A 21,054-nucleotide genomic window follows, 5' to 3' on the forward strand; every position below is an offset into this window, starting at 1 on the left:
CAATAGTGTGGATAAAATTCAATGTGTAAAATGCAACAAACTGTGGAAATACAAGAAGAAAAAATAATAATATATAAATAAGCAATAAACATTGAGAACATGAGATGAAAAGTCCTTGAAAGGGAGTCCACAGGTTGTGGGAACAATTCAAGGATGGGGCGAGTGAAGTTACTCACTTTGATTCAAGAGCCTGATATTTTGACAGATACATCATATCCTCGTTATATGCGTCTTCACACTATGCAGAGCCGCAGTTATGCGAGGAACCTATTTCTACCAATGTCTCCTTATATGCGTCCAAAACTCAGAGTTATGCAAGGAGCACTGCTTTCCCGCCAATACAAGTCACGTGCGCACGCCTCACAGTCTCATTCCCGCCAGTCTCGCATTGGTTTTGGCAAGCTGTGGATGTGTGATCTTGCGCTCTTAAACTTTTGTTGGTTTTACCTGCGGTACAATGATTTTGTGCTTGAAATATTTAACTATACCTCCTAAGTGTCCAATGTCATGCTCTGGGCCATCAGCCAAGTGGCGAACTATCTCTCAGATGCTGCAAGCAACAGACGATTTTGAAAATCCCGGGAGGTTACTAACGGTGAGGAAATGGTGGAAGTCGGAATACTTGGCACAAATGGCAATGGACATGAACCCAAGTTTAGAATGGAGTCAGCATTTCAGTTGTTCTCTGCCATCAACCCTTCTTCCTTACAAGCAAATTTATGTTGGAAAAAAAATGCTGCCAAGCAAACAACCCTCACCACTTTCTTCAAACCGGTGCCGGCAGTTCTAAGAGTTCTGTGAGTCTTCCTTTACAACCATCCATACACCTTATCCACATAAAGCTGCCCCACACCACAGCAACCACTCATCTCCCAGAGGAAACACACCTGCCACTGTTGGTGAGTACCTTACATCCTAGTATGTTAACTTTCTATGATTTATTACATTGAATATTACCTTAAATTGATGAAATTTAAAATGAATGTTGCCTTGTGTCATATTGGTATGAAAATGTGAATAATTTACAGATAAAACATATTTAGGAAGCCCTCTGGAACACATCCCTATTTTCTCCATTTAAATAATTATTCACATTATGCGTTGACTGCGAGGAACGTATCCCCCGCATATAACGAGGACAGGGTGCATAACTATTTCTGAACCTGGTGATTTTAGTACTGAGCTAATGTCAGTAGCCAGTTTCATACACAAATATATTAGTTATGACCAAGAGCACTGGAGGCTTTGGAATTCTCTACATCAGAAGTTGGTGGCAATAGAATCTTTGAAAATTTTTGAAGTAGGTTTTGATATGGGCAAAAGGTAACTCCAATAGGCAGAATTGTGGTTATAAATAGGAGCTAATTGCCCCAATGGTCCTAATTAGTATGCTTGTGTATGAAACTGACTAGTGAGTATGTGTGAGAGTGTCTATGTACAGTTTTAGAGCTACAATGTCCTCAGTGCTACCTAATTTATTTCATCAATGTGATAAAATAGATTTTAAAAAACAGGATATTCAAAATCAAAACTGCTGATTCTGGAAATCTGATATAAAAACAGAAAGTGCTGGAAACACTCATTACACAAGGCAGCATATGTGGGGAAAAAAGAAAGAATTAACATACAAGGTCAAAGATCCTTAATTGCATTTTTGACTTGTTCCACACATACTGCAGGAAAATCTTACACTATCTTCTGTTTTTAAATTAAAAACAGGACTTCCTGCACACCTATTAGTTTTTATACTTTGCAAACGAGAGTGAGCATTTGCAGAAATATGGGTAGATAAGAGAAACAAAGAGTCTCAATTAATCGGACTTGCTTTCTTTGAGTGAAAGCTGGGTGGCTCATTAATTTTTACTTATTCATTAGATCTTTGGGCAGATGGCAGGCAAGATACTCTGTTTGGTCTGAGAAGCAGAACTGGTGCAATCTCATTTAAACACTCACAATATCGGTGAGCTGGATGAGAAGTCATCCTCTTCACGTTATTCAAGTTTCTCTTTATGATCTACAATGAGGAAAAAACATCAATAAATCAACAAATGCACATATTGTTTAATGCAGTACTGTACATTAACTACAGCTGCTACTGCAGACAAATATCTTCATATCAGCATTTCTAATTTACCACAATTTCTTGAAAATGGATTATTCTAATCTGTGAGTGCTGAAGATAATTATAATTAACATCAAGGTGTCAGGCCTTGATGGTGTACCTGGCAGCGTTCTGAAAACCTGTGTCAGCCAACTGGCAGTGGTGTTCAAGGACAGCTTCAATCTCTCACTGCTGCAGTCAGAGGTTCCCAACTGCTTCAAAAGGGTGACAATCATTCCAGAGCCCAAGAAGAGCAGTGTGAGCTTCTTCAATGACTATTGCCCAGTGACATTCATACTGATTGTGATGATTTATTTAAAAGGTTGGTCCTGGCTAGAATCAACTCCTGCCCAAGCAAGGACCTGGATCCACTGAAATTTGACAAACACCACAATAAGTTTACAACAGATGCAATCTCATTGGCTCTCCTCTCGGCTTTGGATCATCTGGGACAAAGAAATACCTACAACAGGCTGCTGTTAAATATTGACTACAGCTGAGCGTTCAACACAATCATACCCTCAGTTCTAATCAACAAAGTCCAAAACCTGGGCCTTTGCAACTGGATCCTTGACTTCCTCACTGGGAGAGTACCGTCAATGTGGATCAGAAATAAAATACCCTCCTTGCTGACAATCAATCAACACTGGCGCACCTCAGGGATGTGTGCTTAGCCCACTGCTTTACTCTCTCTACACCCATGATTGTGTGGCTCAGCACAGTTCAAAGGTAATCTATAAATTTGCTGACAACACAGCTATTGTTGGCAGAATTTGAAATGCTGATGAGGCAGCGTACAGGAGCGAGATAGATCAGCTGGTTGAGTAGTGTTGCAGCAACAACTTTGCACTCACTGTCAGTAAGACCAAGGAATAGCTTGGGGACTTCAGGAAGGGGAAGTTGAGGGAACACACATAGTCCTCATTGAGGGATGAGAAGTGGAAAAGGTGAGCAGTTTCAAGTCCTTGGGTGTCAACATCTCGGAGGATCTATCCTAGGCCCAACATACTGATTTAATTACAAAAGAAGGTACAACAGCAGCTATATTTCATTAGGAGTTTGAGGAGAATTGGTATGTCACCAAAGACACTTACAAATTTCTACAGCTGTACCGTGGAGAGCTTTCTAACTGGCTACTTCACCGTCTGTTATGGAAGGGAAAAAGGTTGCACAGGATCAAAAAAAGCTGCAGGAAGTTGTAAAGTCAGCCAGCTCCATCATTGGCACTAGCCTCCCCAGCATCTAGGACACCTTTAAAAAGGAGATGCCTCAAAAAGATGGCAACCATCAAGAACCACCATCACCTAGGACATGCCCTCTTCTCATTGCTACCATCAAGGAGGAGGCATAGGAGCTTATTGACTAACACTCAACATTTCAGGAACAGCTTCTTCCTCTCCACCATCAGATTTTTGAATGGACAATGAATCCAAGAACACTACCTCAGTTTTTTCTCCCTCCCTCTCTTTTTGCACACTACTTGCTTCATTTCATGACCTATGCCAGTGATATTAAATGTGATTATGATATTGATTACTGAATCCAGTGGATAACACTGGCCCAAAAATCAATCTAGTCTTTCCTTGCATCAATAAGGTTCAGGTATTCATTGGAGACAATATGAATTCTTGAAAGGCACTTGATTTCTCCTATATGACTTAGTGTATTTCATATTATAATCATATTTCCTAAAAGACAATGTTCTATGCAATTAAGAAAATAAAAACAGATTAAATGTAATTCATGCAACACACACAAAATGCTGGAGGAACTCAACAAGCCAGACAGCATCTATGGAAAAAAAAGAGTAAAATTGACATTTTGGGCTGAGACCCTTCATCAGGACTGGAGAAAAAAAGATAATCAGAGTAAGAAGGTGGAGGGAGGGGAGGAAGTACAAGGTGGTAGGTGATAGGTGAAACCGGGGTGGTGGGGGTGGGGGAGAGGAGGGGTGAAGTAAAGAACTGGGAAGTAGACTGATGAAAGAGATAAAAAGCTGGACAAGAAGGAATCTGATAGGAGGACAGGAGGTCATTGAAGGAGGAAAAGGGGAGGAGCACCAGAGAGAGCTGATGGGCAGGCAAGGAGAAAAGGTGAGAGAGGGAAATGGCAATGGGGAAATGGCGAAGGGGGTCTTTACCGCAAGTTTGAGAAATCAATGTTTATGTCATCAGATTGGAGGCTACCCAGATGGAATACAAAGTGTGGTCTCATCGCGGCAGTAGAGGAGGCCATGGATTAACATATTGGAATGGGAATGGGAAGTGGAATTAAAATAGGTGGTCACTGGGAGATCCCACTTTTTCTGGCGAATGGAGCTTAGGTGCTTGGTGAAGTGGTGACCCTATCTACGTCAGGTCTCACTGATATTCTGGAGGCCACACTGGAAGCACCAAGTACAGTAGATGACCCCCAACAGACTCACAGGTGAAGTATCGCCTCACCTGGAAAGACTATTTGGAGCCCTGAAGGGTAGTGAGGGAGGTGGTGTAGGGGCACGTATAGCACTTGTTCCACTTGCAAGGATAAGTGCTAGGAGGGAGGTCTGTGGGGAAGGATGAATGGACAAGGGTGTCATGTAGGGAGCAATCCCCGAGGACAACGGGGAGGCGGGGGGAGAGTAACATACGTGCTTGGCGGTGGGATCCCATTGGAGATGGTGGAAGTTACAGAGAATTATGTGCTGGATGCGGAAGCTGGTGGGGTGGTAGGAGGAACCCTACTCCTGGTGGGGTGGCACAAGGATGGGGTGAGGGCAGACATGTTCGAAATGGAAGAGATGTGGTTGAGGACAATGTTGATAGAGGAGGAAGGGAAGCCCCTTTCTTGGAAGGAGGACATCTCCTTAGTTCTGGAATAAAAAGCCTCAACCCAAGAGCAGGTGAGGCGAAGACTGAGGAATTGAGAGAAGGGGATGGCATTTTTAAAGTAACAGGGTGGGAAGAGTTATTGGCCAGGTAGCTGTGAGAGTCAGTAGGTTTATAATAGACATCAGTTGATAAGCGGCCTCTAGAGATAGAGACAGCGAGATCAAGAAAGGGGTAAGATGTGTTGGAAATAGACCAGGTAAATTTGAGGGCAAAGTGAAAGCTGGAGGCAAAGTTGATAAAGTCGACGAGTTCCACATGGGTACTGGAAACAGCACCAATACAGTCGTCAACATAGCCCAGTTGGAGAATGATAACAGTGTATGTAATTCATGTTAAGTCTTTATTATTAGTAAAGTTTACAAATGAATGCTCAATAAACTCTCAAGTATTCTTATGTGTCTTTAAAATCATGGAATTCACTCTGCAAATGTTTAGAAGCAATTTATAGTTGCATAGGAAAAGACAAAATAGAAGAAAAAATTACATGGGATTAAAAGAAAGGGAAACAATGGGGTGGTATTCTGAAAGCAATATGTTATAAATATATTAGGCAAGAAGAGCAATGTTAAATATATAGGTTACAAGAGAGGTCAGTGTGTAATTAACAAATAAAAATACAATAATTCTAGACATTCTATTTCAATCATTAAGGTTTACCTCCTCAAATATCCTTTACATTTGAAAACAGTTATGGAAGAGGCAAGTCCTAAATTGGTTATAGTCATAATGAGTAACCTTATAAACAAAACTAACAGTATTAGGAAGGTTATGTGGCTCTTGACATACCATGGTGGCTCCTGTGCTGGTTTGTCCACTTCCTAGCCAAGGCATCGAAGATGAACTAGAAAGCTGGCTGGATGCAAAATGAGTTGTACTTGTTTGGCTGCTGCTTCCCACTGAGCGATGCTCAAGATCGTCAGAACTACAAGAGATATTAATGATGTAGATATTATAATATTTTCTATTTTTAAGGGTGATGCTTATTTTAGAGGGGGGAAACAGACAGTCTGCACCCAGAGCTTGAGAGAATAAAATCAGAATTTACATTGGCAGGAGTTGAGGGAGGAAAGACAGAAAGTGCCTCAAATAAACCATAAACAAAAGATATCTGGACTACTTCTGTGTTGTACATTCTATTATGATCAGTAATTTACTATAACTTTAGATAAACAAATAAAAATTTGCATCAAATGCAAAGGTATCAGGATATATGTTATGCAGTGAATGGTAAAAGTCTGGAAAGTGTTGCAGAATGGAGACACTGAGGAATACAAGTACGTGGCTCTCCTAAAGTGATGACCTAATTAACCAGAGGGTAGTAAAGGCAGCATATGCAAGTCTTGCCTTCAGTTAGGGCAAAAGTTGGGATTTCATGTTACAACTGTTAGTAAAATTGCACTTGGAATATTGTGCACAGTTCTGGTTGCCATACTATATGAAGGATGTGATTAAGTTATAGAGGGTGCAGAATGACAGGATGCTGCCCAGACTGGAGGGCATGAGCTACAAGGGGAAACTGGACAGTACGAGACTGTTTTCGCTGGAGTGAAGGAGGATGAAGGGTGACTTTATAGAGGTTTATAAAATCATGATAAATGATCGTTCTCTAGGGTAGGGGAGTCCAAAATTAGAGGGTGCAGTTGAGTGAATTGAGGGGACAATGCTTTCCACACAGAAGGCAGTGGTATATGGGACAAGCTGCCAGGGGAAGTGGTAGTGGTAGGAACAATTATAATGTTTAAAAAAAAAACCATTTGTACAGATATATGGATAAAAAAGGTAATACGGGCCCAATTAAGGCAAATGTGACAAGTTCAGGAAGATACCTGAATGCAAGTCTGATTCACTGGTTCATTGTCGAGAGGGGGGAGCTGTGTGGCCTTGGCTGTTGCGTGAACCAGGCCCTCATTCCACAAGTTTGCTGGGGAGAAGATACCAGAGATCCAGCAGATGTGCAGGAGTCCCAGCTGGGTTGGGCGCTCACCCCTCCCATTGGTGCTGCGCTCTACTGTTTGCTCTGGATTGCGTTCGTTTGAGGCTGCACTAGTGCATCATAAGAACTGCTGCACTCCTGTTCTTGCAGAAACATGGTTCCAGGACAACGTACCATGCACTATTAATCTACATGCCATGACAATCAGGGATTTGGACATTTTTTTGTGTGACTGTATGTTTTTCTGTTACTGTAATTATATATGCTATATGCACCTTGTCCCGTGTATGACTGTTGGTAATGTGTTTTGCAACTTGGCCCTGGAGGAACACTATTTCATTTGGTTGCATTCATGTGTATGGTTGAATGACAATTAAATTTGAACATGAGCTTTTAACACCTTGGTTGACATAGACAAGTTGAGCGGAGGGGCCTGTTTCAATGCCATACAAATTTATGACTATAAAAAAAAATCTAAAACATTAAGTTTAGAACCTTCTCGAATCTCTGTCTGAATCTTCACCAATCCAGGTAAAAGGCTGAGCAGCTAGAATTGCAGATATATCAAGTTCTTGCACATCATGTGTTGAAGCCAGAACTATCTCATTGGAATTTGCCTTTTGAGGGGAGAGAAAAAGAAAACAAAATTCACACCAAGGAAACTAAGCGAAGAGCTCAGAAGAAAATCTTCTCAACAAACTAAGTAGTAATGATATTTAGGCAGATAGGCAAATCAATATAGATATGAAAAATGCTATTAATCTGAAACAGTTATTGGAAATATTGACCAAAGTATTAATGCAAAAGTAGGACTGTAGAGTATCTACACCAGGAAAACCAGAAGTACATCTTCCCCAAACAACTTGTAATTATTTCCCTTCTGCAAGTTTCCCCATCAGAGGTTGCATAATTGACAGGTTGATCCTTGGTCTGGTTGGAATTGCTGAATATTGCAAAAGGTACTAAGTCAGGAGAAGAGCATGGTAGATGTACTGGAGGGAAGAGTGCACAAGCAGTGCTACCAAGTGACTTGCAAATCCAGCCACTTTGGGCTCATTCCACCATGCCAGAACTTCAAAGGCCTGGGAAGCCTGACCAACTGTGCTTCATAATAGAATCAGAGTTACATGCCTTTCTCTTTCCCTGCTTATCACCCATACCACCAAAAGGTGGCTCAGGCTAGAATGAGTTTCTCTTTCAGTTTTCTGATTTTAAAAAAACTCTCCTACTTAAGGCAAAAGTGTTAAGGGCAACAGTGCCCATGAAGAAAATGAACATGTGCAAAGAGAAACTGCAGTGTAACACTTTGTGTCTAAATTTTTACCAGGAATTAAAATCCTAAAAGTTTAAATGCCACTTGCCCAGAGGTTGACAACAAACTACCTACAAAAAAGTTAAAAGGACCATGGTGTCAAAGGAACAAAAGAAAACTAAAATAAAAGAGTGTCCAAGTCAGGAGTTCCCGACCTTTTTAATGCTATGGATCCTTACCATTAAATTGAGGGATTCATGGACCCCAGGTTGGGAACCCCTGATCTAAGTAATCAGCGTTTGAAAACATACGTGGGAATGCCACTGCAGAAAAGGGAACACAAGACAGATTGAAAGTATAAAAAGAAATACAAGAGTTCTGTTGAAAACAAAGTCCTACAAGAATACATGCCTTATGCCAAAAGCAGGATATTGCCTCTTTTGGGAAACAAGTCATGAAAAAGAATCTAACAACTAGTTTCTAATTTCCTCAGATAGACAGCACATCTAACTGAAACAACGGATGTTAAAATGTCCATCATTTATATCTATTACCACAAAACTGATACCACCTTCTTGGGTGATCCAAGGGAAGAGGATGTATTCCAGCATTTTGAGGATGATAGTTGCATTTTCTATTTTTGTTTTGGAAATTATGAAGCAGCCACTGCATAATAACTATCACACAGGGCAGATAGAGGGAAGTTCTGGTCAAATGTCAAGTTCTTAAACAAATGGAGATCAGGTTCTCTTGTATGGACTTACACACACACATTTGTGGATCCCAAGCCTCATGCTCTTGCCCATAACTCTTCCATACACTTAACTCACTATCCCACTCTAGTCTCCTCCCTTGTCCAGATGCCCTTCCCATGAATTTCCCATCCTTTCCCTAAAAGCCACCCTCACCCACAAATCCTTTCCTGCAAGGCTAATGCCAGTACTCATTTCAAGAATTTATTGCAGTTCGGATGTATATAAAAGGAGCTGAGTGATATCAGAATTAGATTAGATGCTCAGTACAAGTAGTTTGCAATAGCTAAACGATCTCATAACACATAGCACAGATTAAATGCCTGCAATCCTGACAACACTCTTAAGTATTGCCAAAACTTGGAAGCTGCGCTCAAATATATTGCATTTTGTTAACTGAAGAGACAAAACACACATTATCAAAAGCCATCACTACCCCCTTATTATCTTTCAACTCCCTTTCTCGTTGACTTCTGTATCTTTTGCTTCCATGTCATAATTATGCTTGAGAATGATGGAGCAGCCTTAAGATATTTTCAAGACAATTTTTCACCTGGTTGTTTCAGCAACTTAGCTAATCTTACCAAACAGTTAAAAGGCACTTGGAAGATTCAAATCCAGTACACATATGTGAGCACGTCATGTAATATGTGCAATACAATATAAAAATATTTGGGTACATGTCATAACCTATAACCAATGGCTTCCACAGGAAGGTGTGGATGTCATTTAGATATGGCCGTGCGAAGAGGAAGGAAAGCATAAAAAAAATCCAAGTGCAAAGGTTATATTATTTGTTTGTAAAGTTTTATGTTTTTGGAGTCAGAGGAAATTATAAACCACTCTGTTTTCTTACCTTATTAATTGCAAATGCCATGATGGCATCAGAATCTTTATGAATAATCTTTGATTTTCCACCAGGGTATCCCATATCTGCTTCAACCTAAAGACAAATACTCCATATAATAGTGTCAGATCAAGACATCAATGATATTAATGCACAAATTTTGTACCAATTATGTTGTTTGCCTTTTTTAATTTGGAAATAAAATATTCAGCAATAAGTTAAAAGAATCACCAGCCTTGCCAACTGTTTAATGGTTTTAGCAAAGCAGCAACTAGCTGTGCATAGATCCATGTAACCCTTTTGAAATCACACAGAATGAATAACATGTTTACATTGCATTTTCCACAGTCACAACAATGAGATAAGAGTTCTGCATGTGCACAATAGTTTACTCCACAACCATTAAACAAGATGTTGAAGCTAGCGCAATTACAATAGCTGCTAAATGCAAAGGGGGTGGGAAAGGAATACTACCTTGTTGCTTCCACGATGTTCCCTGACGTAGTTTTGTTTGACTTGCTCCACATGGTCTTCTACTGACTACACAACACAGCACACAGTCACAGCACAATACACATGCACAGAAATAAAAAAAAAATGAAAATGAATAAAATGTTTTTACTGAATTAAAAAAAATGAAAACCTGGTAGTATTGCATCACCAACAGCAGCAATAATGTATTGACATTACTGATTGGTGACTTGACATTTTACAAAAACGGCTGATCAATCTTTTTAATTTGCCATTAGATGAAATTTGCAAAGCTTTGAATGAATACAAATTTTAAAAATAAAATGCAATCAACAGTCTGCATATGTTGAAGTTATGAAAAGAAGTTTCATGAAGAACTTTATGACCAAAAACATTTTAGTTTTTCAACCTTTTCATAGGAAATAGCAGTTTGCAAATAAGATGAATGAGAGAGATTGAGAATTATTTGAAGTCTCTGTACAAATTAAAATTGTAACCAGATTTGGGTACAATAGAATTTTCTTTTATTTCTGAAGAGATTTCTTACAGATTTTAAGATATTATTATATTTTAAAAGAAGCCTAAATGAACAATACTGCCAGGACAATAAAACAAGAAAGCAAGCAATACACTGATGATGTGCCTAACTTATTTAAGGGATGGAAAACCACTCCAACTTAATGTGCATTTCCTTTCACTAATATTAAACCAAATAGAAAATTAACTTTAGCAAAAAAATATTACTGACTTGGATTCTTGCCAAGGCTTTTTTTTTTAAATATAAAAATGGAAACTGATAATTCTGATATTAAGTTTGCATTTATTTCAATGACTATCGTTACCCAATAATTAATTATAATTTCTGGCACACTCAATCCTAGTTTGTCCATATTACTCTTCTTTCCTAATGGCAGAACTCCACTAACACTAACATTTCTCTGGTGCCTCATTCACTTAGACACTCTTAATACATAACTCTTTAGACACACACATAAAATGTTGGAGGAACTCAGCAGGTCAGGCAGCATCTATGGAAAAAAGTAAACAGCTGACATTTCGGGCCAAGATCCTTCACCAGTGCTGATGAAGGGTCTTGCCCCGAAATGTCAACTGTTTACTCTTTTCCATAGATGCTCATTTTCAAGTGCTTCCAATACTGGTATGGCTAAAATTTGCAAGCATAACATTGATCAAGGACAACAACTGATCTTAGTAAGGGTCTGCTTCTCAGCATAGAACATAATTACCTAACTCCTACTATAGGTTGTTCTTCAGTAACGCAGTCACACTGCTCAATTCTTTTTACTTCAAAGGGATTACTAATATTTAATTCAGGGCCAGTAGCAGATACCCATATGAATGCAAAATTGCTAGGTTTAAGTAAATATAAAATATATAATGATAAAAAAGGAGAATATATGCACAATTTATCCCCCCACACACATATTAACAATGCAGTTTCCGAGCTGTTTATGATTTTCAAGTGTAAATCACATACATCCTGACTATATCATCAGGAAGAAATCCACGGACTTTTACCAAATAAACATGGAAGTTTCTGAGGTTGAACACTGCCAGGAGCCCCAAAATTTTGTTGGAAACTTCAAGAAGCATTGAGTCCCATAAACTAAAAAAAATTCCTGGGTTGCTCGTCGAATGCTTTACTACAACTATGAAGAATAAAACCTGCATTAGAATATTCATGTTCTGTCTAGGTCGCCTTCAACCTGGTGGAATGAACATCAATTTCTCCTTCAGGTATTATTTTTCACTTCACCCTTCCCTCTTCATCTATTCCCCACTCTGATCTCCTGTCTCTTCTCCTCACCTGCCAATTACTACCTCCTCCTTCCCTTTCTCCCATGATCCACTCTCCTCAATCAGATTCCTTCTTCTCTAGCCCTTTACCTTCCCCACCCACTTGGCGTCACCTATCACCTTCTAGCTAGTCCTCCTTCCCCTCCCCCCACCTTTTTATTCTGGCATTTTTCCTCTTCCTTTCCAATCCTGAAGAAGGGTCTCGACCCAAAACATCAGTTGTTTGTTCATTTCCATCGATGCAGACTAACTTGCTGAGTTCCTCCAGCATTTTGTGTGTGTTGCTCTGGATTTCCAGCATCTGCAGAATCTCTCGTTCTAGGGTACTAATTATATCCTTGGGGTCCAACATTTCATTAGAAATGATATTTTGTTGCTAAAATATCCAATAATTACAATGGTACGAAGTGGGAATAAGTCAAAACAAATTGAAAAATGTTTGTCCTTCATTTTAACTAATCATCCCATTTATTCCTAGACGAAGAATATACAAATATAACTATAACTAAGCTGATTTTTATAACTGAATTGTTATAAGCTGGCACATCATCATAAGCATCCTATAGGTTTATATTATGCCAAATCTGTGGTTGGTCCTTAAACCTATAATACTACTTACAGCTACAAAGTTTAAAAAAAGGCAACAACTTTTATCCTTATGCCCATTTACCTCACTTTGCTTTCTTTTCTTTGTGAATATAAATCTTATAAATGCATCTTGCAGAACTTCTTGTTTGACCAGGAAGTACCACAGCCTTTTAACAGGGAATGTGGAATAATGCCTTGACCTAAAGTAAAATATATAGTTAGCAACTTCTGTCCACATAAGCTTAACTATAAAATTATAGGTCTACTATATTTACCAGGTCACTAGTAATGTAACTTAATTGGAACTTCACAGTAACAGATGAAGCACTAAGTACTTCATTAAACAAATTTTCAGACAACAGCAATGCTTCAGACTGACTGTAACATCAGAATAGTGACCTTCTCCCATCTTGTTGCAGAAGGAATGATATTTGTCTCTCCCTCATTGGTGAGAGAGAATCTGAGGGATGTAGAAATGTTGGAATAAATAGTTATTTGCTGACATCCTGCAGACCATGGTCTCTTTTTGAGGGCTTCACTGTTGTTTGCATGATGGGTGGTGGGAATGCTAGAATAAGTGGGGGTGTGAAAGGGAAGGGAAGGGTGATGCTGCTTGCGCATTGGGAGCTTTAGGGCTCTTACGTTTTTTTCTGTCATTCAAATGGATTTTTTTTTCTCCCGTTTCGAGGATGTCTGCCAAAAGTGAGAATTTCAGGTTGTATATTGTATATATTCTTTGATATTAAATGGAACCATTGAACATCACCATTAGCATAAAAAGCTAAACTTCAAACAACCAAAGGCCAGCAGTCCTCTAGGTTCAGGAGTGGACATAACTGAGGATGTGGAGACATTTAGTAATCATTATAGCACTGACATCTTTATATAATCTTACTCGTGTTATTGATATTGTTGTGTTCACATTGTATTTGTGTTATATGCAAAAGAAAAATAATGTGAAATACAACATTCACCTCTTTGAGGTGCCTCCATCATTTTAAAAACATTTTCTGCTGTGTTCTTATGAGTTACAAATTCCAGTGATTAACCATGGCATAGTTGTCATTAAGACAGTGCTAACTGAAGTTACCTGATAAAAGTCATACCCCACCAAGCCTACACTCAAGTTATTCCCTTACTTGAATGGAGTGTTTTCTGGTTCAAGCATTGCTTTGTGTCGCAGAATAGCTGGTCCACCAACATTAGAGAAATCATTGGGATACGTGTTGATGTAGTTTGGAGGTGGGCCTTCAAACTGTTCCATTTTTGCCTGAAGTATCTGCTGCCAGTTTTCCAAAGTTTTCATAACAGCATTACCCAAAGGAGAAGTTACAGGAAGATCTATAGGAAAAATAGATTTGAGAAAAATAACATTAATAATATTAATGGATTGTCAGTCAACTTTTAAACACAATTAGGAATCTATAAACAGAATAACATTGTTTTCAAAATCATTGTGAATGATGTAAGGGCAGAAAAAGTTTTGATCTTAATTTTTGCAGGAATCTTGACTTAACGTGAAGCATAAGCTCAAAGAAATTTTATTATTAAGAATTAATAATGTAAATCCCCCAAATTTCAGACCTTATACATTTCATGACAAAATCCTTAAAACTCTTAACTATTTTGTTAAATAAATTATTTCAAGCCTGCTTAATCCTTGAGATCATTTACAATTATTGCTTACATCAAATGCATGCATACATTCCAATAAGCAAGAAGATCAAGATAAGTCAGGATTAAGTTGTTTGACTGGTGGGATGAGAGGCAGATGAAATGCGGAGAATTGAAAGGTGAAATATTTTGTTAAGGATTTTCATCTCATCATGTTGGTTGATGTTCATCTCTAGAACCATATGTGAACCAATGCTCTTGGCAAAGCATGGTGCAGGGAATGATATCATTAGGTGCGTGCCTCAAGAACAAAAATCAACTAGACAAGCACGACCTGTGACCATAAGAGCTGGGTTTAATTTACAGAGTGGAAACTATTCCACCTGGAACTACGAGTCATTGGGTTCCACTGTGGAAAAGAGGAAATTGATGCTCATGTGTGCAGTGCTAAATGCTGTGTCTGGATTTCTAGTGTACTGTTTCCAAAGTTTAAGTACCAGAAAAATCAGAGTATGGAATGATTTTAAATACAATACCTGATAGGACGGCAGTTACTGTTCAAATAGTAGCTTCCAAAATGCAATTTAATAAATATTAAGGAAAACAGGTAGGATATATAGTGAAAGTGCTGAAGTGACAATCACGGTGTTGTCCTGGATTGATATGATGGGTCTCGCCCCCACTCAAGACAGGAGATTAAAGAAATGATAGTTTGATGAGTTGCATTTTGACTAAAACCAAAGACCTTGTATTTCTGACTGTTTTGGTGACAATCAAGAAATGGAAGTGATTTAACAAAATCTCTGCTGATGACTTCACAGCTTCTCCAGAGTGGTCTGGGCAGCGGAAGTGTTTCAGCACAGTTGACCACATCGGCACAGGTACACAACAGAATCGTTAATCATGTTTGCAGCAAACAGAACAGTCTTGTTACCCAGCAATGAGATGGCATCAGCGTTGATTTCAATTTCCAGTAACCACCCCTCTCCCCCCCCAACAACCCCTTTTGTTTTTTCCTTATCCCCTGCCCTCTTTACTCTTCTCCCTCCCCCATTCTCACAACTGGCACATCACCTACACCTTTTCCCTCTGGTTCCCCATCTCCTTCTTATTATTCCAAGGCCTACTGTCCTCTCTTATCAAATTCCATCTTGTCAGCCCTTAGAATCTTCCTCCTATCATCTCCCAGTTCATACATCCTTCTCACTCCTCAACCCACTCTTCCAATATACCTACCTTCCATCTTTCTCCTTGATTCACCTATCAGCCGTCAGGTCATGTTCCTCCCTTCTCCTCCTACTAACCCTTCTAGGTTATGCCTCCTTTCCTTCCAGTCCTCAGGAAGGGTCTCTGCCCGAAACATTGACTGTTCATTTCCCTCCATAGATGTTGCCTGACTTGCTGGTTCCTCCAACATTGTGTGCATGTTGGTCCAATAGCTACTCTTTACCAACTACCTAGCTACCTGGTGTCATGGATTATTGATTATCCGACTGGCAGACCACAGTATGTGCGCTTGCAATGCTGTGTGTCAGACAGAGTGGTCAGCAGCACTGGGGCTCCACATTCAGCCAGAGACTCATTCCACCGAGATGTAACACTGAGCATCATAGGAAGTCATTCCTACCTGTGGCCATCAAACTTTACAACTCCTCCCTCGGAGTGTCAGACACCCTGAGCCAATAGGCTGGTCCTGGACTTATTTCCACTTGGCATGATTACCTTATTATTATTTAATTATTTATGGTTTTATATTGCTATATTTCTTCACTATTCTTGGTTGGTGCGGCTGTAACGAAACCCAATTTCCCTCGGGATCAATAAAGTATGTCTGTCTGTCTGTTTACCTTTTAGTTAAAGTTTACTTGGCAAAGGGTACTGCCTCAGAATAAAAGGCATCATAATTGTGGCCAGGATGTGCTTGATTTACTGCCCATGTTCATATACCATCTGATCTTAGAGAGCACAAAACGATTCTGGATCTAGTCTAGGGCAGATCTGATGCTCAGCAGCCATAAAAGTAGTGCACATGCACACAGTAACATCCTGCACCATAGACACATTGTAATCCTCTCAAAACGCCATATTCACTCTTCCATTGTTATCTAGCATTAGAGAACAATAGATACAAGACTCTGAATGGAAAGCGTAAAAGGCACTTTTTAAAATTGTAGCCGTCAATCCAAAGTAAACTGCAAATATCTCCAGACAGAAAGGCGAGATCTAAAAGTCACCTTGACAGTCTTTGACAACATGCTCCATTGGTCCAGTTTGAGACACATCAGGTGGTAAAATTCAAGTCAAGTCAAGTCACTTTCATTGTCATTTTGACCATAACTGCTGGTACAGTACGTAGTAAAAATGAGACAACATTTTTCAGGACCATGGTGTTACATGACACATTACAAAAACTAGACACAACAAAAAACACACAACAACTACACTAGACTACAGACCTACCCAGGACTGCATAAAGTGCACAAAACAGTGCAAGCATTGAAGAATGGTTTACTGAGGCACAAACTTATGATGCATTGATTTTGACCAAGATTCAGGTGTGACAATAGCTCCTAATATATCCTAATTGATTATTGCACCTTACTGAGAGTCCACCTCCTTATCTTTAGATAGATAGATAGATAGATACTTTATTCATCCCCATGGGGAAATTCAACATTTTTTCCAATGTCCCATACTCTTATTGTAGCAAAACTAATTACATACTAATTTAGCAACTTCTCCTGAACTGCACACCCTATATTTTACCAATGCACTCAATCCTTGGAACAGCTGACTTGGTCAGAAGGTAGAAGTCAACAAAAAAGCCTTAGCATTTGAAATACATTTCCTTAAAAACTAAAAACTTTGGACCTACTCTGTGAAGTACCAAGCACTTGATAAATAAATCAATAGCTCGTACAAACTGATCAGTAATTAACATACAAGTAACAGATGATCCATTCAAATAGCACTAACAGGCATCCATTCCATTATAGAACAGGTGTGCAGCCAGGTGGATTTAAGAGTAATACATTAGTTGGAGTGATGGTCTTCAAAATGGCAAAATTGACATCAAATCATTGCTCACTGACATTATATGTCAACTGCTTGTATCCAACAACACTACTTGTACCTGCACCATCATTTACACCAAATCAATGTTTGGCTATTCATGTCCAGAGTTGTACAGGTGTTCCCCCTCCCCCTTACAAAGGTAGAGCGTTCCTATGAAACCTTTCTCAAGCCAAAATGGCGCAAAGCAAAGAACCATTAATTTATATGGGAAAAATTTTCATAAAAGCGAAAATCCTCTTTGTAATGCGAAAACAGATTACTAATGTAGGTCTTTTGTAAAAGCGAAGTGGCGTAAAGCGAACATTCGTAAAGCGAGGGACACCTGTAATGTCAATTATGCTTTTTTGCCACGATAAAACAGTCTATTAAATAAAAATATGTTAAATCATTAACTATTCAGAAATAATGGCTCCTATGAAGAGCTATTTTTATGAAGGATGCAGAAATTAAATATTCATTGTTTAACAATAACAACTTTTAACTTTTTAAACTTCAAATGATTTTCTTCCAAATAAAGTATTTTTCTAATTGTGGAACAATTAAAAAAATAATTTTAAACAGGAAATATCATACCTGCAAAATCCAATCCTGCAACAGGAAAGAAGTTTTTCACATTGTTCAGTGCAAGCTTAACCATTCCTAGACGTATCAGAGCCCAACTGAAAAATAAATATAGATGTAAATACCAGATGAACTTCAAATTTATTTTTGAAAACATCAACAATGACAAACACTTGATTTTATTTATATTTTGGATGGAGAATGGCCTCCAATTAAGAGCAACTGTCAACAATAGGATACAACTATATCTTTGCACCAAGAAGTTAACTACTGATACTCTAGCCCTCAGAAGGCAGCAACAAAGTGTTTAATTTACTGGAATAGCATCCAGAGGCTCAACCTAATGATTCAGAGATACAATCTCGAATCCCACCAAGGCAGCTGGGGAATTTAAACTGTTAAGTAAACTTGGAATTAAAATTCTGGTATCAGCAGTGATGATCATGAAACGACCACTTGTCAGAAAAAAACAGGTTCACTAAAGTCCTTTAATGCAGGAAACCTGCCATGCTTATCTCATTGATTCATAACTGCTCTGTAAAGGACCTGGCAAGCCACTTGGTTTAGATAGATTTGAGATGGGCAACAAATGTGACTTCCACATCTCAAGAATGAATAAATTCAGTAAACCCAGTCAAAACCATCAGACTATCAGCTTATTTTTCCTTTTGCAACTTTTCGCATTCTTTTTTGCCAATGGCCAGATTCCTGTGTATCAGCTGAAGTTCTATCTGCCTTCCTGTTTGCTTGAAGTCAGTCATATTTCACACTGTCTACTTTCATCCCTAATTTGCTCCCTGTATGCTGATAAATTTGCTATATTTGCTATATCTGAATACACCCCATAAAATAAAACTACCCTTTATTAAAAGTATCATCAGGTAACTCCACTCTTCTACAGAAGGTAGAAACATTGTTAATATAAGGACACTTCTGTTTTCCCTCAAAACTAATTCATATGCTATCAATATTATGAAATATCATAGTCTTCTAAAATAAATATGTTTGAACAAATATTCTGCAAGTGATTGAACTTTTTGTATTTAAATTAAACAAAATGATAAAGCAAATTTCTTTGAACAAAGTTCCTTGTAACCAACCTGTATGAATTAGGATCAGAATGTTCTTGCAACTGAATGTCAGAAATAAAAGCATCATCGTCATCGTCATCGTCACTAGGGATACTTTCATCTGAATCATACATAAATCCACTCTCGGATGGAGGCATGAATGGCTTTAAAAGCAAAAATACACCAATTAAAAGATTAGGCAAAGAATTTTGACATGAATATGATTTCTTGCCTTAATACTACAGGAAAGAGAGCCTGTGTCAGCTTTATGAGAAACCCTTTGAAGGGAAATTTTGTTATGCAGGAGGACAAAGCCATCAGCGATGGTAGAACTAGCAGATTAAATCAGGTAGTATCTAGATGAGGGAATAGGCTGGAAGCTTTTGAGAGAATTGGTATATAGGGAAGAGAAGGCCAAGAGGAGTTTTGGAGATCAGACAAAGTAGTACTTCAATAGATGGGTTTACAACAAGCGGAAGGTTGGCAGGGGTGTTTTGATAACAAAAATCAATATGAAACATGAAAGATAGCCACAGCAAATCATAAAATTGTACAAGAAAGAAAGAACTCTTTTAGACCCTCCCCCTCATGCATACCACTATGGTGCCTAACATATTAATCACATTTGCTTGCAAAAGGCCTATCTAAGTATTATTTCAATCGCCTTTTAAATGTCGTAATTGCATTTGGCAACTGTGCCAGTTAATGATCAAAATGTGCAGAAAACCTCTCAGATCTTTAAATTTTCCCTCTCACATTAAACATATACCCTCTAGTTCTAGACTTCCCAACCCTATGAAAAAGACTCTGATCATCAACCTTGCCTATGCCCCTCAATTTTATAAACCCAATGTCAATCAGCTTCCTAAACATCAGTGAGAATAAACAGAGTCTTGCACAATGTCTCCTAATGCCGTCTGTTCCAGGCAACGTACTCTCAACTGCAACCATATCCTTTCTGTAATATGGTGACCAGAACTATCCACAATACACTTAGCGTGGCCAAGCATTATTTTCTGCACTATGACATGATAACTAAATTCTCATACTCAATGTCTCTGCCTATGAGATAAGCCTATGAAGGTACCCTCCTTACTACCATAGCCATTTGTATCTCTATTTTCAGAGATCTATGGACTTGCACTCAATAATCACTCTATATTGCAACACTCCAAATGTACCTGCCTCTTATGTTACATATTCTACCTGAATCTGACTTCTTAAAGAAACATTATTGATACAAAACATGACACATAGCCACAGCAAATCATAAAACTGTATAGCAAAAGAACAGGCCTTTTACACCCCCTCATCCATACCACTATGCTGCTTAATAAACAATTTTTGCCACCACTCAGCCCAACTTTCCAGATGTACCCTTAGACAAACCGCTTCACTATGTACAACTCAACCAATTTTATCATCTGCAAACTTCTAATCAAAATACTTACATTCTCATTCAAATCATTTGCATGTATTACAAAAAGTAAAGGTCCAAACACTGATCCCTGCTGTTATAGACTTGCAGTCAGAAAAATGTCCTTCTGCTTTCCATCACTAAGCCAATTCTGGATTCTGTTTGCCAATATGCCTTGGATGCCCTAGCCTACCATGCAGGACATTGTGAAAATAATGGATGAGAATCAACACTTGACAAGATACTTAGTATGCGCAGTAATCTAGCATGGATTAAATGATTATCTTTAACCAATTCCAAGGCAGGCCTGGTTTCCATTTAAGTAATCTGCACTTTTCAATATGGCATATGGCCTCAAGATGTGCATTTCATGTTATTTGATATCACTATATCCTCTGAAAATATGTGTTATGTGTAACAAGGGAACCAGAGTTGAATTTCCAGGATGACCGTGCAATGACATTAACAATCAGGTTTTAGATTAAATACATTTACAAAGATATTGTGCAAAGCAAAAGAATTTCTTGCCTGAAGTACTTAATCAGTACTTCGCTCCACAATTTTGAAACCGGTCTTTGTACAAAATTTATTTTTCCTACATTGTGTATATTATGTACATCATGACCAATAAGCCTATCCATTTGTATTATGCTTATACTTGTCAAAGCCTGAAAGAAATTTAAAG

At 38.6% G+C, this 21,054-nt stretch overlaps 1 protein-coding gene across 1 annotated transcript in view; it reads right to left on the minus strand.

Moving 5' to 3' along the window:
* The window catches only part of dmxl2 (Dmx-like 2), a 145,268-nt gene that overhangs the window by 11,703 nt on the left and 112,511 nt on the right, over positions 1-21,054 (minus strand). The window contains 9 exon segments of the mRNA XM_073033155.1: positions 1,954-2,014; positions 5,758-5,893; positions 7,400-7,521; positions 9,765-9,851; positions 10,230-10,295; positions 12,715-12,832; positions 13,772-13,973; positions 17,895-17,980; positions 18,983-19,116. Of these exon segments, the coding sequence (XP_072889256.1) occupies positions 1,954-2,014; positions 5,758-5,893; positions 7,400-7,521; positions 9,765-9,851; positions 10,230-10,295; positions 12,715-12,832; positions 13,772-13,973; positions 17,895-17,980; positions 18,983-19,116 (1,012 nt within the window).

Source organism: Hemitrygon akajei, chromosome 30 (assembly GCF_048418815.1).
Source record: "Hemitrygon akajei chromosome 30, sHemAka1.3, whole genome shotgun sequence".
NCBI classification, from domain to species: Eukaryota; Metazoa; Chordata; class Chondrichthyes; order Myliobatiformes; family Dasyatidae; genus Hemitrygon; species Hemitrygon akajei.